At 40.4% G+C, this 11,438-nt stretch overlaps 2 protein-coding genes across 2 annotated transcripts; both read left to right on the top strand.

Moving 5' to 3' along the window:
* The first annotated feature begins 413 nt into the window (after positions 1-413).
* mfsd1l (major facilitator superfamily domain containing 1-like) lies at positions 414-5,785 on the top strand. The gene is made up of 13 exons (XM_046377299.1): positions 414-584; positions 1,263-1,363; positions 1,499-1,608; positions 1,702-1,757; positions 1,850-1,993; positions 2,086-2,244; positions 2,364-2,479; positions 3,032-3,132; positions 3,227-3,338; positions 3,446-3,583; positions 3,961-4,100; positions 4,208-4,319; positions 4,405-5,785. Exons 1-13 carry the CDS (start codon positions 563-565, stop codon positions 4,546-4,548), a joined length of 1,455 nt encoding a protein of 484 aa, XP_046233255.1. The 5' UTR covers positions 414-562; the 3' UTR covers positions 4,549-5,785.
* A 140-nt stretch (positions 5,786-5,925) lies between these two features.
* On the top strand, positions 5,926-11,002 carry LOC124052720 (major facilitator superfamily domain-containing protein 1-like). The gene is made up of 13 exons (XM_046377298.1): positions 5,926-6,466; positions 7,592-7,692; positions 7,828-7,937; positions 8,031-8,086; positions 8,188-8,331; positions 8,417-8,575; positions 8,656-8,771; positions 8,997-9,097; positions 9,553-9,664; positions 9,772-9,909; positions 10,294-10,433; positions 10,530-10,641; positions 10,727-11,002. Exons 1-13 carry the CDS (start codon positions 6,301-6,303, stop codon positions 10,871-10,873), a joined length of 1,602 nt encoding a protein of 533 aa, XP_046233254.1. The 5' UTR covers positions 5,926-6,300; the 3' UTR covers positions 10,874-11,002.
* The last annotated feature ends 436 nt before the right edge of the window (positions 11,003-11,438 follow it).

Raw genomic sequence — 11,438 nt, 5'->3', positions numbered from 1 at the left:
TTATTGAAAAATGATTACATAATGATTAGAAACATAACACGATCACTTAATTTACAATTTCGTATTATGTCATTTGGATGTTAAAGTTATGATATAATACAATATATAAAAAAGTACAAATATGTTTATGTATTGAAAAAAAATATTTTCTTTATATTTTCAGTCCAGGCTTTATCCTCTCTCTCTCACTCTCCCTCTCTCTCTTTAAAATTACATAAATACATCGAAGAAAATACTACTTTTTCTGTAATGTTAAAAATAAAAAAGGTTATATGCAGATCGCCATATGCTCTTCAATAAAGTTTTCTTTTTTAAAAAAAAAAAAAAACGGTAGTCCGGGCGGTTGCAGTCTCGCTGCGTACGCAGACTTCCAAATGACTCGCTACGTCATAACGCCACGAAAGATCGATCCATGTAGTTTAAAGATCTGCGGTCTGCGGCAGAGTTATAGCAAACCTCAACGCCGCCTGTTAGCTGTGCTACAATAGTATGTTCACGTAAACAACACCGAAGGATGTGAATTTGAAGGTTTTCTTTTCAGATACTGTCCTTTTTGTTTACAATGGCGCAACCGGCAGAGAAAGGTATGTGAAAGTTATAGTTTTAATCGTCTAATATGACTACAAATTTAACGCCAGGTGACCAGACCTCTGTGTAGTAACTCTCTGCATACTTCCCTGAAAAAACATGGGCCACTAATTGACCAGCTCAGCACTTTCTGCTTTGAGTGTCGTTTGAAGAACTCATGTGACTTTGGGAAGTTGTCAAAATCCTGAGGTTGGCAGTAATTTTTTGCTACTTCATGAATGGATTATGAGAAAATACCCCGTTTCTTTTTCAATCAGTGTTCAGTTACTACAACTAAACAAAGTCTTTCAAACAACAGTTTGTTTGTTTTTCCCCAACGAGGTTAAATACACATTAAGTTTCCCATTTGCAGAGAGATAATATAGACAATATGGAGGTGTACACAAGCCCCACCACCACCGTTTACTTGACAACAGTAGTTACTAGTTGTTGTTTTTTGGACTCAGATTTTTAAAACCGATAATTAATATGGGACATGTGAATATATGGTTACAACATATTCTGTAGATTCAGTTTAGGTTTCAGTAAAACCAAAGAGCTACTGTTGCTGTATGTGAAACGCTGAAGTGTTCACTGGTGTTGTATCACTTCCTGTCTATGATTTAGTCTGCCAGAATACAGAATTTAAAGAGCCTGAACAAATCCATGATGCAGTCTTCATGTTATTTTCACAGCGCATTATCGCTTTGTGGTGCTGTTCTTCAACTGTCTGCTGACATTCGGCTCCTACTTCTGCTTTGACATCCCCAGTGTTTTGCAGGATCAGTTCCAAGGGGTAAGTAAGAGGTAGCAGGATCTTTAAAGATACTATCAGCTTCCAAAATGACCACTGTTGTTGGTGTCAGAACTCCAAAGTCTGTTCTCAGTTTGTTGCTGGTCAATTAATCACTTGCTTTAACTTTTCTGGTAGAACCTGACATGTCCCAATGCAACAGTGATCAATGGGACAGTGGACTGTGTGTTGGGACTGGGGATGAGCCCCCAGCAGTACAATCTTCTTTATGCTATCTACGCTTGGACGTAAGTACATACCCGAACTGACTGCACCGACAGTTACTGATAAATGGTGGCTTTATGAGAAAACGGCTACAATTGGTGTTGTTCTACAAACAGGAATGCAGTTGTGGTGATCATGGCTGGGTTCCTGATTGACAAATTAGGAAACCGATGTAAGTCTATGAACATCTTAACAGCAAACCACTATAAAAAACTGATTAATGGTAGCTCATGGTAAAGTGAATCCTCTTTCCTTTTTCTGCAGTTGGAGTGTTTCTATTCTCTTCTCTGTGTGTTTTGGGCTCGTCACTGTTTGCACTGGGCTCCCACTTTAAAGGAACTCCCTATCTGCTGCCACTTATGCTCACAGGCCGACTGCTGTTTGGGTCAGGCAATGGATCTCTGACCAGTAAGGTCACCACTCAGAAATCATACACATAATGTTGGGAACTTGTCTTTTCAGCTGTTCCTAAGTCATTCTCTTGGTTGTGTCCTTGTTAGTTGTTCAGAACCGCATCACGGCCTTCTGGTTTAAAGGGAAAGAGCTGGCCTTGGCTTTTGGACTGACCCTGGCTTTTTCTCGCCTGGGCTCAGTCCTGAACTTCTTCCTCACACAGAAGTTTGAAGAAAAATATGGCATGCAATGGACACTCTGGGGCGGTAGGTTTATGGCATGACTGATTAATGACAAAAGAAGAGGAAAGCTTAAGTTCTAAAAAAAGAGCTTAAGTTAGAGTATTTTCTTCATGTTACATTTCACATCATGGCTTGTTTTCTAGGTACCCTACTGTGTGTGCTGGGCTTTATGTCTGCCATTATAGTCAGTACCCTGGACAAAATCGGGATGAGGCAGCTGGGTCTTGATGGCACCATCCAAGAGGAGTCCCGCAAAGTGGTATGAATGGTGTCTGATCCAGAGTTTCTCTGCTGGTCCACATATCTTGAAAGATTTCAATGTAACAGACAAATAGGAGATTCTGTGTTTCTGTTTGTCTTTGTTTAACAATTCACATAGACTGCTTATGCCAAGTTATGCTTGAGTTCACAGAAAACACACACAACCACACCCAACGGACCCAGGACTCGCTAATGGAAGGCGTAGTGTACACACTGCAAAAAATGTATAAGCTGTGACACAAAAGTGAATGCTGTTTTACTACTCAAATGCCTCAGTAGGATTTTGATGGAGTTAAAAGGAGCCAAGTTATATATTTGAACCACAACCTGCTCTGCCAGCAGCTCCCCTCCAGGGCTTCCTGGGTCTCAGCAGCTGAACAGCAGCTCTGTCCCTTAAATCTGCTTGGTCCTAGTGGATGAGGGAAACTGATCTGACCTCATTTTTAGATGTTTTGTTCCTGTGTTCATTAATTTCTTTGTGTGTGCCCTGAAGTGATTGTGTGGGCTAAATCTTCTGTGCGTGCGTGTGTGTCTGTGTGTGTGTGTGTAGAGGATTCAGGATGTGAAGCTCCTGTCGGTGAGATACTGGCTGCTTGTTCTGACCATTATGTTCTTCTACAATGGCATCTTCCCATTTATCGCGGATGCCAGGTAGAGCTGTCAACACACAACGCATGCATATATACAGTATAACATTTGACAGAATCATTTCATTTTGGCATATTCCTGTATTTTTCCTGTGCAGTAAGTTCATTCAGGACAAGTACAGCGGTTACAGTCAGAAGGAGTCTGCCTACATTGCTGGGGCGGTTTATGACTGCTCGCTGGTCCTCTCAGCCATCGTGGGCATTCTTATAGTAAGTAACTTAAACCCATTTCTAAACTGTTGAAATGTCTTGGATATGAAACTGTGTGAAGTAGGTAGGATAGCACAGCGAGTAAAGTTTTCTTGTGTTCATTTCAGGATCATGTGGGTCTGCGGGGCATTTTCGCAGTGGCCTGTGCTGTCCTCACACTGCCTGTGTTTGGACTCCTGGCCTTCACGTTTGTCCCTCCTCTCGTCTCCACCATATGGCTGGGAGTGACCTACTCCTTCGCTGCTGTGAGTTCAGATCCACTTTTATTTCTAACACCTGCTGTCTCTCTCAGGCACATCATTTTTGAAAGCTTTATTAGAGGTTGTATATTGTGTTTTTCATCCAGACTGTAAAAGAAAACTAGAGAGTGCAGACAAACAGAGTAAAAGTAGACTGTAATTCAGTCTGTGTTGGGTCCACTGCTTAAATGAATGTCTGGTAAAAATGTTAGCCTGGCAGATGAAGAATATCTGGAAAGGACAAAGCCTAAGATTAAAGGAGAAAATTAACAAGATTATGGACTCCCTTCAGAGTAATAATATATTCAGAGCCTATTACCGACGTGAACAGATCAGTTTTACGAGCAAACGAGTTAATTTAAACTGTCTGTGCTGTATTTCAGTCGAGTATGTGGCCGTCTATTCCCCTCGTGGTGCCTCAGGCGACTCTGGGAACAGCCATGGGTCTGGCCACGTCTATACAGATGGTTGGCATTGGGGTGTCCAATCTGGTTGTTGGACAGATTTTGGGCACCAAATCTAGGTAGGAAATATTTAGATCAAGGACTCATTGCAGTACACCACAAGATGGTTCGTGAATGTATGTTGGACTTCTACTTACCTTCACTGTATTCTTTATTTTCTGACCAGTGAAACTAAAATTCCGTTGTGGCGTTGGCAGAGGATGATGATCTTCATGTTGGCCAACACCATCGGCTGCATCATCACCTCGGTGCTGCTCAACATAGTTGACCACAGACAGGTCAGTCATCCCTCAGACTGCTTGGATACAGTTTTATGAATGTGCTGCATATGTAGAGAGTTCAGTTAATATTTGCTTTCTGCAGGGCGGGACCCTGAACAAGACCACCAAGAGGTCGGAGCAGGTGGAGAGAGACTCGGACAGAGAGCCACTCAACCAGGGAGAGGAAGAGCAGAATGAGGATGATGAAGATGACAGGGCAGTCACATCTCATTCGATCAACTCTTAAGTTTTGTTTCCTTCTGTGTGAACATTTCTCTCTGTGTTTGTCTTTTTTTGATAGATTTTTTTTACATATACAATTTTTCAAATGTTCTAAACTTAGTTTATTGCATGACTCAATGAAGGCGCATTTGCAGTTTCTAGAGGCTCTGCATAGAGACCTCTGTTTATCAGTTTTAAACCAAATGGTATCAAAACATTGTATGAAATGTCAACCGGGTATTTCAGATTTTTTAGGGATATGTATAAGTAAATAGAAGAATATGTAATTCCACAGAAAAAATCAAACTTTGTCCAGCTTTTTTGAATACTGACTGTAGTTTATTTGATTGAAAACACATTTTATCAACCATATCAACTGCACTGCCATAACCGACTGTGTGAAGCTTATTAAGGTCAGTAAATAATATTAATATCATATTGAAATACGTGCTACCAGAATGTCATGTCTGTTTTTTGAACGATTTTGTATGTTTAGTGTCTCCATGGCCGCTCACATGTTTTCGGATGGCCTGTGCAGCCATCGCATTCTGCTGAACACGATTTGTCAGGAAAGTCTTCAGGGGATTTCTTCAAATTGGGCACAGACATCCACTCAGCCACACGGTTGAACTCCAAAGCTCACTGTGACCTCGCAAAACAGTTTTTGGCTATAACTCAAAAATCATAGGATAATTCTGAAACTTTTTTACACAGTAGTCTAATAGGATGAAAGGATGAGATGATGACATTTTGTCTCCAAAAGGACAAAGGTCAGCTTCACTGTGGTGATTGTATACTGCTGGGTTGAAGATGTGTTTGATGCATCCATGTTTCAGAAACCGTGTCTTCTTTGCTGAAACATTCATATTTTAAACATCCACCACAGCCTCACTGGTTTTGCTGTTGAGCTTCAGGTGACTGTTGTTTCAGCATGTGATGCAGCTCTCGATCAGTCCTGTGTATTCAAAATATTCTCTAAGTGAAGACAGCGTGTTTCTCACTGGAATCATACATGTCAACGTAGTGATAAAAAATACACCAAATATCTTTTTATTGAATTCCTACAAAGTCTTCATTATATGTATTACATGAGTTGGTAGAGGCATCAATCGAAACTGCAAGGTGGATTTCCAGTCTTTCTAATGAAATGACGCCATATTTATACCTCTGATTTTTGTGTTTGCAGTTATATTTCACTCTGTAAGTTAAGAAGGGAATATTTAACATTGCCAAAACGGTAAAATAAAATATTGCTCACCTTTTGATGGTGCAATCATTGCTACACGACTTAGAAAATAAATAAATAAATAATATATCAATAACTTTGATACCCACAAGTTTGCTTGGTACCATCCAGCTGGTAGCTAGAAACCGAAACAAACAGTAAAATCAATTATTGCAGGTTTAATGTCAGCGTATAATAAGCAAACAAACAATTTTAACATATGTCAAGTCAATACTTGTACTCTAAATGTAGAGTATCATTTGCAATATAACAATGAGCAGCATAACCAATGCAATTTCCTTATAAATACTCAACAAGGGCTTTTATTTCAGCTCTTCAGTTTTTCTCCCATATTCAGCCTAATATTTGCCTTAATACTTGCTAACTTGATTCTTATTTATCAAAAAGCTTTTAGTAAGTCGGGTGTGTATTTTGGGGAAGGTGATAACAGTACTTCATATCACATCCATCACACTGTCAACAACTGTAATGTCATCTACATTTAAATGGCTACAGACAACTTAAGTTTGTTGGAATTATAACAGATTATAAATGTTTGTTATGAAGTTGGTTATAAAATTAAGTCAAATGAGAAGCTGCCTAACTAGTTCTGTTGGTTGTTGTTTGATTTTTAGAGGCAAGCACCGGAAAACTAAATGTGTGTCTATAATCCTTTTAGTCCTTTGTTTGCTCACGATGATGCAGCTGGCAGAGAAAGGTACGTCTGACTATACAGTTTTATTCTCCAAAAAATAATGTTACTTCAAACTGACCTCTGTGTCGTAACTCTGCATATAAAAGTGTTGTGAAAGTGTTGCTTCTCAAAAGGTTTCACAACAGTTTTGTAGTGGGGCTTATAGGAATATGCCAAGTCTGGACATTTGCCTTTGCAGGAACACATATGGAATGATGCGTCTCTTTATTTTATAATTTAGAAGAGAAGAGTAGTCAAATGGCTACAATTATATTTTCTCCCTTTTACGGCACTTGCAGAGAGAAAACGCAGGGATACTCAGATATTTTAGCACTGTGTGAATTTACTTCTAATGTTAACATGATCCGTGTCAGATCCACCCACTGATGAATTGGTAGGATGCTGTTATTGTGGAAACCTCGTCGTTGTAGGTCTTGGAGTTTGCAAGTACGCGTAGCAGGCAACCACTTCGTATTTTAGCTCAATCATAAAACAACAGTATCGGATATAATTAGCGTATTAATGACGTTTCCTGTCGATTCTCATATTCCTTCATATTCTCACCAGCACTGTCTAACACAAGTAATCAATAGCTGCATCAACACGACGGAATACGACGTCAAAAATGATACGGTGGACAAACGCTGACAGTTTTTCCAGTTACGTACATTGCGCTGCACAGCCGCAGTCCATCACTTGACCAACTGCGTGACGTCTATCACGACGTGTCACCGGCGCGCGGGGTGGTTCCTCCAATAGATTTACCAGTACTGAATAAACTGATACCGAACACTAGACATATAAGCACTAGATGGGCAACAGTAATTAATAATACTAACATGTAACTCTGAGGCCTTTTTTGTTTCTTTTCCAGTAAGGTACTATGTATGATATGGTGAAATATAAATATTCACACATTGTCAACATATTTTATGGTTAGAACAAATTCTGTAGACATTAAATTCAATTTAAGCTTCAATAAAAATACAAACCATACCAACAACACCATACTTCTACTGTTGCTGTATGTGAAACACTGAAGTGTTCACTGGTGTTATATCACTTCCTGTCTATGATTTAGTCTGACAGAATCCAGAATTTAAAGAGCCTGGACAAATCCATGATGCAGTCTTCATGTTATTTTCACAGCGCATTATCGCTTTGTGGTGCTGTTCTTCAACTGTCTGCTGACATTTGGCTCCTTCTTCTGCTTTGACATCCCCAGTGTTTTGCAGGATCAGTTCCAAGGGGTAAGTAAGAGGTAGCAGGATCTTTAAAGATACCATCAGCTTCCAAAATGACCACTGTTGTTGGTGTCAGAACTCCAAAGTCTGTTCTCAGTTTGTTGCTGGTCAATTAATCACTTGCTTTACCTTTTCTGGTAGAACCTGACATGTCCCAATGCAACAGTGATCAATGGGACAGTGGACTGTGTGTTGGGACTGGGGATGAGCCCCCAGCAGTACAATCTTCTTTATGCTATCTACGCTTGGACGTAAGTACATACCCGAACTGACTGCACCGACAGTTACTGATAAATGGTGGCTTTATGAGAAAATGGCTACAGTTGGTGTTGTTCTCCTAACAGGGATGCAGTTGTGGTGTTCATGGCTGGGTTCCTGATTGACAAATTAGGAATACGATGTAAGTCTATGAACATCTTAACAGCAAATTTGTTTAACCACTATAAAAAACTGATTAATGGTAGCTCATGGTAAAGTGAATCCTCTTTCCTTTTTCTGCAGTCGGAGTGTTTCTATTCTCTTCTCTGTGTGTTTTGGGCTCGTCACTGTTTGCACTGGGCTCCCACTTTAAAGGAACTCCCTATCTGCTGCCACTTATGCTCACAGGCCGACTGCTGTATGGGTCAGGCAATGGATCTCTGACCAGTAAGGTCACCACTCAGAAATCATACACATAATCTTTGTCTTTTCAGCTGTTCCTAAGTCATTCTCTTGGTTGTGTCCTTGTTAGTTGTTCAGGACTGCATCACGGCCTTCTGGTTCGAAAGGAAGGAGCTGGCTATGGCTTTTGGACTGACCCTGTCTTTTTCTCGCCTGGGCTCAGTCCTAAACTTCATTTTCACCAAGAAGTTTGAAGAAAAATATGGCATGCAATGGACACTCTGGGGCGGTAGGTTTATGACTGAATAATGACAAAATGTTATAAAAGTAAATTTTTCTTCATGCAACATGGCACACGATGCTTTGCAGGTGCCCTATTGTGTGTGCTGGGCTTTTTAATCGCCATTATAGTCAGTACCCTGGACAAAATCAGGATGAGGCAGCTGGGCCTTCATGACACCATCCAAGAGGAGTCCCGCAAAGTGGTATGTTTTTGGATTGTTGTTAGCCTAAGAAGCAATATTGATCTGCTGGCAACATGTTTTGACGGCTCGGGAAAATGTGTAGTGTTTTTGAATGTTCTGTGCATCAAGTTTGCCTTGGTCCACTCTGGTTGATTAACATTAGTGGTCTTCTTGCCTACTGGATCTTCTCCATTTTCACTCAGAGCCACCTGTTGTGCTCTGTTAACTATCTTTGTGTGTGTGCAGATGATTCAGGATGTGAAGTTCCTGTCACGAAGATACTGGCTGCTGGTTCTCACCATTATGTTCTTTTACAACAACATCTTCCCTTTTATAGCAGACGCCAGGTAGAGCTCTCAACACACAACACATGCATTTTTTGTGGGGTCAAAAAATTGGTTTTTGAAAGCCAGTTTAGTTTTAGTTTCATCTTTAGGATATAAATGATGGTAGCTGAAACAGCATTTAAGACCTTTAGTGACAGACCTTTTGAAAATAGGGGATGACCTCCCCCTCTTTCCATCCTCCAGTAGCAGAGAAAGCACAGTTGATTAGTCTGGTCTGCTCTGCCAGACTCCTCATTCATTCATTTATCTGACTGAGGTTTGTGCAAGAATCTGGATCTGTAATATTGGTAGCCTAAGGCTTCAGTTAGACCAAATAAAGTGTTGTCAGTCTTCCCATTCATTGTGAGTGTGGGTATTGCTGTGTGGACTACAGGAGTTGCTAAAAAGAGAAACTCTGCATACACACTGAAATGAACCATTTAATTTTGGCATATTCCTGTATTTTTCCTGTGCAGTAAGTTCATTCAGGACAAGTACAGCGGTTACAGTCAGAAGGAGTCTGCCTACATTGCTGGGGCGGTTTATGACTGCTCGCTGGTCCTCTCAGCCATCGTGGGCATTCTTATAGTAAGTAACTTAAACCCATTTCTAAACTGTTGAAATGTCTTGGATATGAAGCTGTGTGAAGTAGGTAGGATAGCACAGAGAGTAAAGTTTTCTTGTGTTCATTTCAGGATTATGTGGGTCTGCGGGGCATTTTCGCAGTGGCCTGTGCTGTCCTCACACTGCCTGTGTTTGGACTCCTGGCCTTCACGTTTGTCCCTCCTCTCGTCTCCACCATATGGCTGGGAGTGACCTACTCCTTCGCTGCTGTGAGTTCAGATCCATCTTGATCTTTAAGACCTGTTTTGGCTGAAAGATACTTTTGCTAATTGTTACTGTCCTTATTATGGTGATCCCTGGTTCATGGCATGTTATTCAACTTAATATTCCAGTATTTTGAAGTCAAGATTTTAATTGTGTTCTGAATTCAAAATTAGACTGCTCATCTATGAAAAACTACTCAATACTCATGAAAGAATTGACAAGATTACGGACTCTCTAAGAATAATAATATCTTCAAGGCATATTACTGATTTGTACAGATCATTTTTACAAGCAAAAGACTCTTTGTGTCTCATATTTAGGACAAGAATGTGTGTTAATTTACATTAACACATTTAAAAGACATTTAAACTGTCTGTGCTGTATTTCAGTCAAGTATATGGCCGTCTATTCCCCTCGTGGTGCCTCAGGCGACTCTGGGAACAGCCATGGGTCTGGCCACGTCTATACATATGGTTGGGATTGGGGTGTCCAATCTGGTTGTTGGACAGATTTTGGGCACCAAATCTGGGTAGGAAATACCTTTAGATGAGGCAGTCAATACATTGTACCATGGGATGGTCCATGCTGTTTTAAATCTTTACCATTTTCTTCATTCTCTGACCAGTGAAACTAAAATTCCGTTGTGGCGTTGGCAGAGGATGATGATCTTCATGTTGGCCAACACCATCGGCTGCATCATCACCTCAGTGCTGCTCAACATAGTTGACCACAGACAGGTCAGTCATCCCACAGACTGCTTGGATACAGTTTTATGAATGTGCCGCATATGTAGAGAGTTCAGTTAATATTTGCTTTCGACAGGGTGGGACCCTGAACAAGACTGCCATGAGGTTAACGCAGCACAACGCAAAGAAAGACTCCGACAGAGAGTCGCTGAACATGGAAGAGGAAGAGCAGAATGAGGATGTGGAGAACAAGACGGTCAGATCTCGTTCTCTCAATTCCTAAGTTTTCGGTTTCCGGATTCTTCAGCAGTTAACAGAGCAGTTTAATGAGCCACAATAAATCTCCGTTCAACAGTATTTACAGTAGTACAGTGTATTAAATGTATTATCAGAGATTCACACAGATGTCAGATATCACAGACATTCTTGAAAGGTTCAGTCGTTCACAAGCAAAGATGGGGCGAGGTTTGACACTTTGTGAGGCACATGACACATGACTGTATAAACGCTCTAACTACACAGGCTCTTGGTAAATCATGTGAAACACTTTGTAAGTCCATTGTTGGTTAACACATTTCTTTGGTAGATGACTGCATTCTGATTTTACTCATGTTTTGCACAACATCCTAACTTTTATGGAGTTTAAGTTGTACAATGTCAACAACTTACGGCATTCTTCTTAGAATATGATTGCCTCAAAAAAGAAAAAGGCACAATTTATTCATATGTCAAGTCAATAATTGAACTCTAGCTTCATTTGCAACATAACAATGAGCAGCATAACCAATGCAATTTCTCTATAAATACACCGCATTTTTAGCACGGAACAGCCAGCAGGTGGAGCTCTT

This window comes from Scatophagus argus, chromosome 21, assembly GCF_020382885.2.
Source record: "Scatophagus argus isolate fScaArg1 chromosome 21, fScaArg1.pri, whole genome shotgun sequence".
Classification (NCBI taxonomy): Eukaryota; Metazoa; Chordata; class Actinopteri; family Scatophagidae; genus Scatophagus; species Scatophagus argus.
The sequence above is the reverse complement of the archived record's forward strand: the minus strand, read 5'-3'. Positions and strand labels throughout refer to the sequence as shown.

What these genes read in the sequence shown, in the direction of transcription:
- LOC124052720 (XM_046377298.1), top strand. Translation starts at nt 6,301, where the DNA reads ATGTTTGTTATGAAGTTGGTTATAAAATTAAGTCAAATGAGAAGCTGC. An exon ending in TATGCTATCTACGCTTGGAC is followed by an intron (nt 7,938 to 8,030) that starts GTAAGTACATAC and finishes TTCTCCTAACAG; the next exon opens with GGATGCAGTTGTGGTGTTCA. An exon ending in AGGCAATGGATCTCTGACCA is followed by an intron (nt 8,332 to 8,416) that starts GTAAGGTCACCA and finishes TGTCCTTGTTAG; the next exon opens with TTGTTCAGGACTGCATCACG.
- mfsd1l (XM_046377299.1), top strand. Translation starts at nt 563, where the DNA reads ATGGCGCAACCGGCAGAGAAAG. An exon ending in TGACAAATTAGGAAACCGAT is followed by an intron (nt 1,758 to 1,849) that starts GTAAGTCTATGA and finishes CTTTTTCTGCAG; the next exon opens with TTGGAGTGTTTCTATTCTCT. An exon ending in CCATCGTGGGCATTCTTATA is followed by an intron (nt 3,339 to 3,445) that starts GTAAGTAACTTA and finishes TGTTCATTTCAG; the next exon opens with GATCATGTGGGTCTGCGGGG.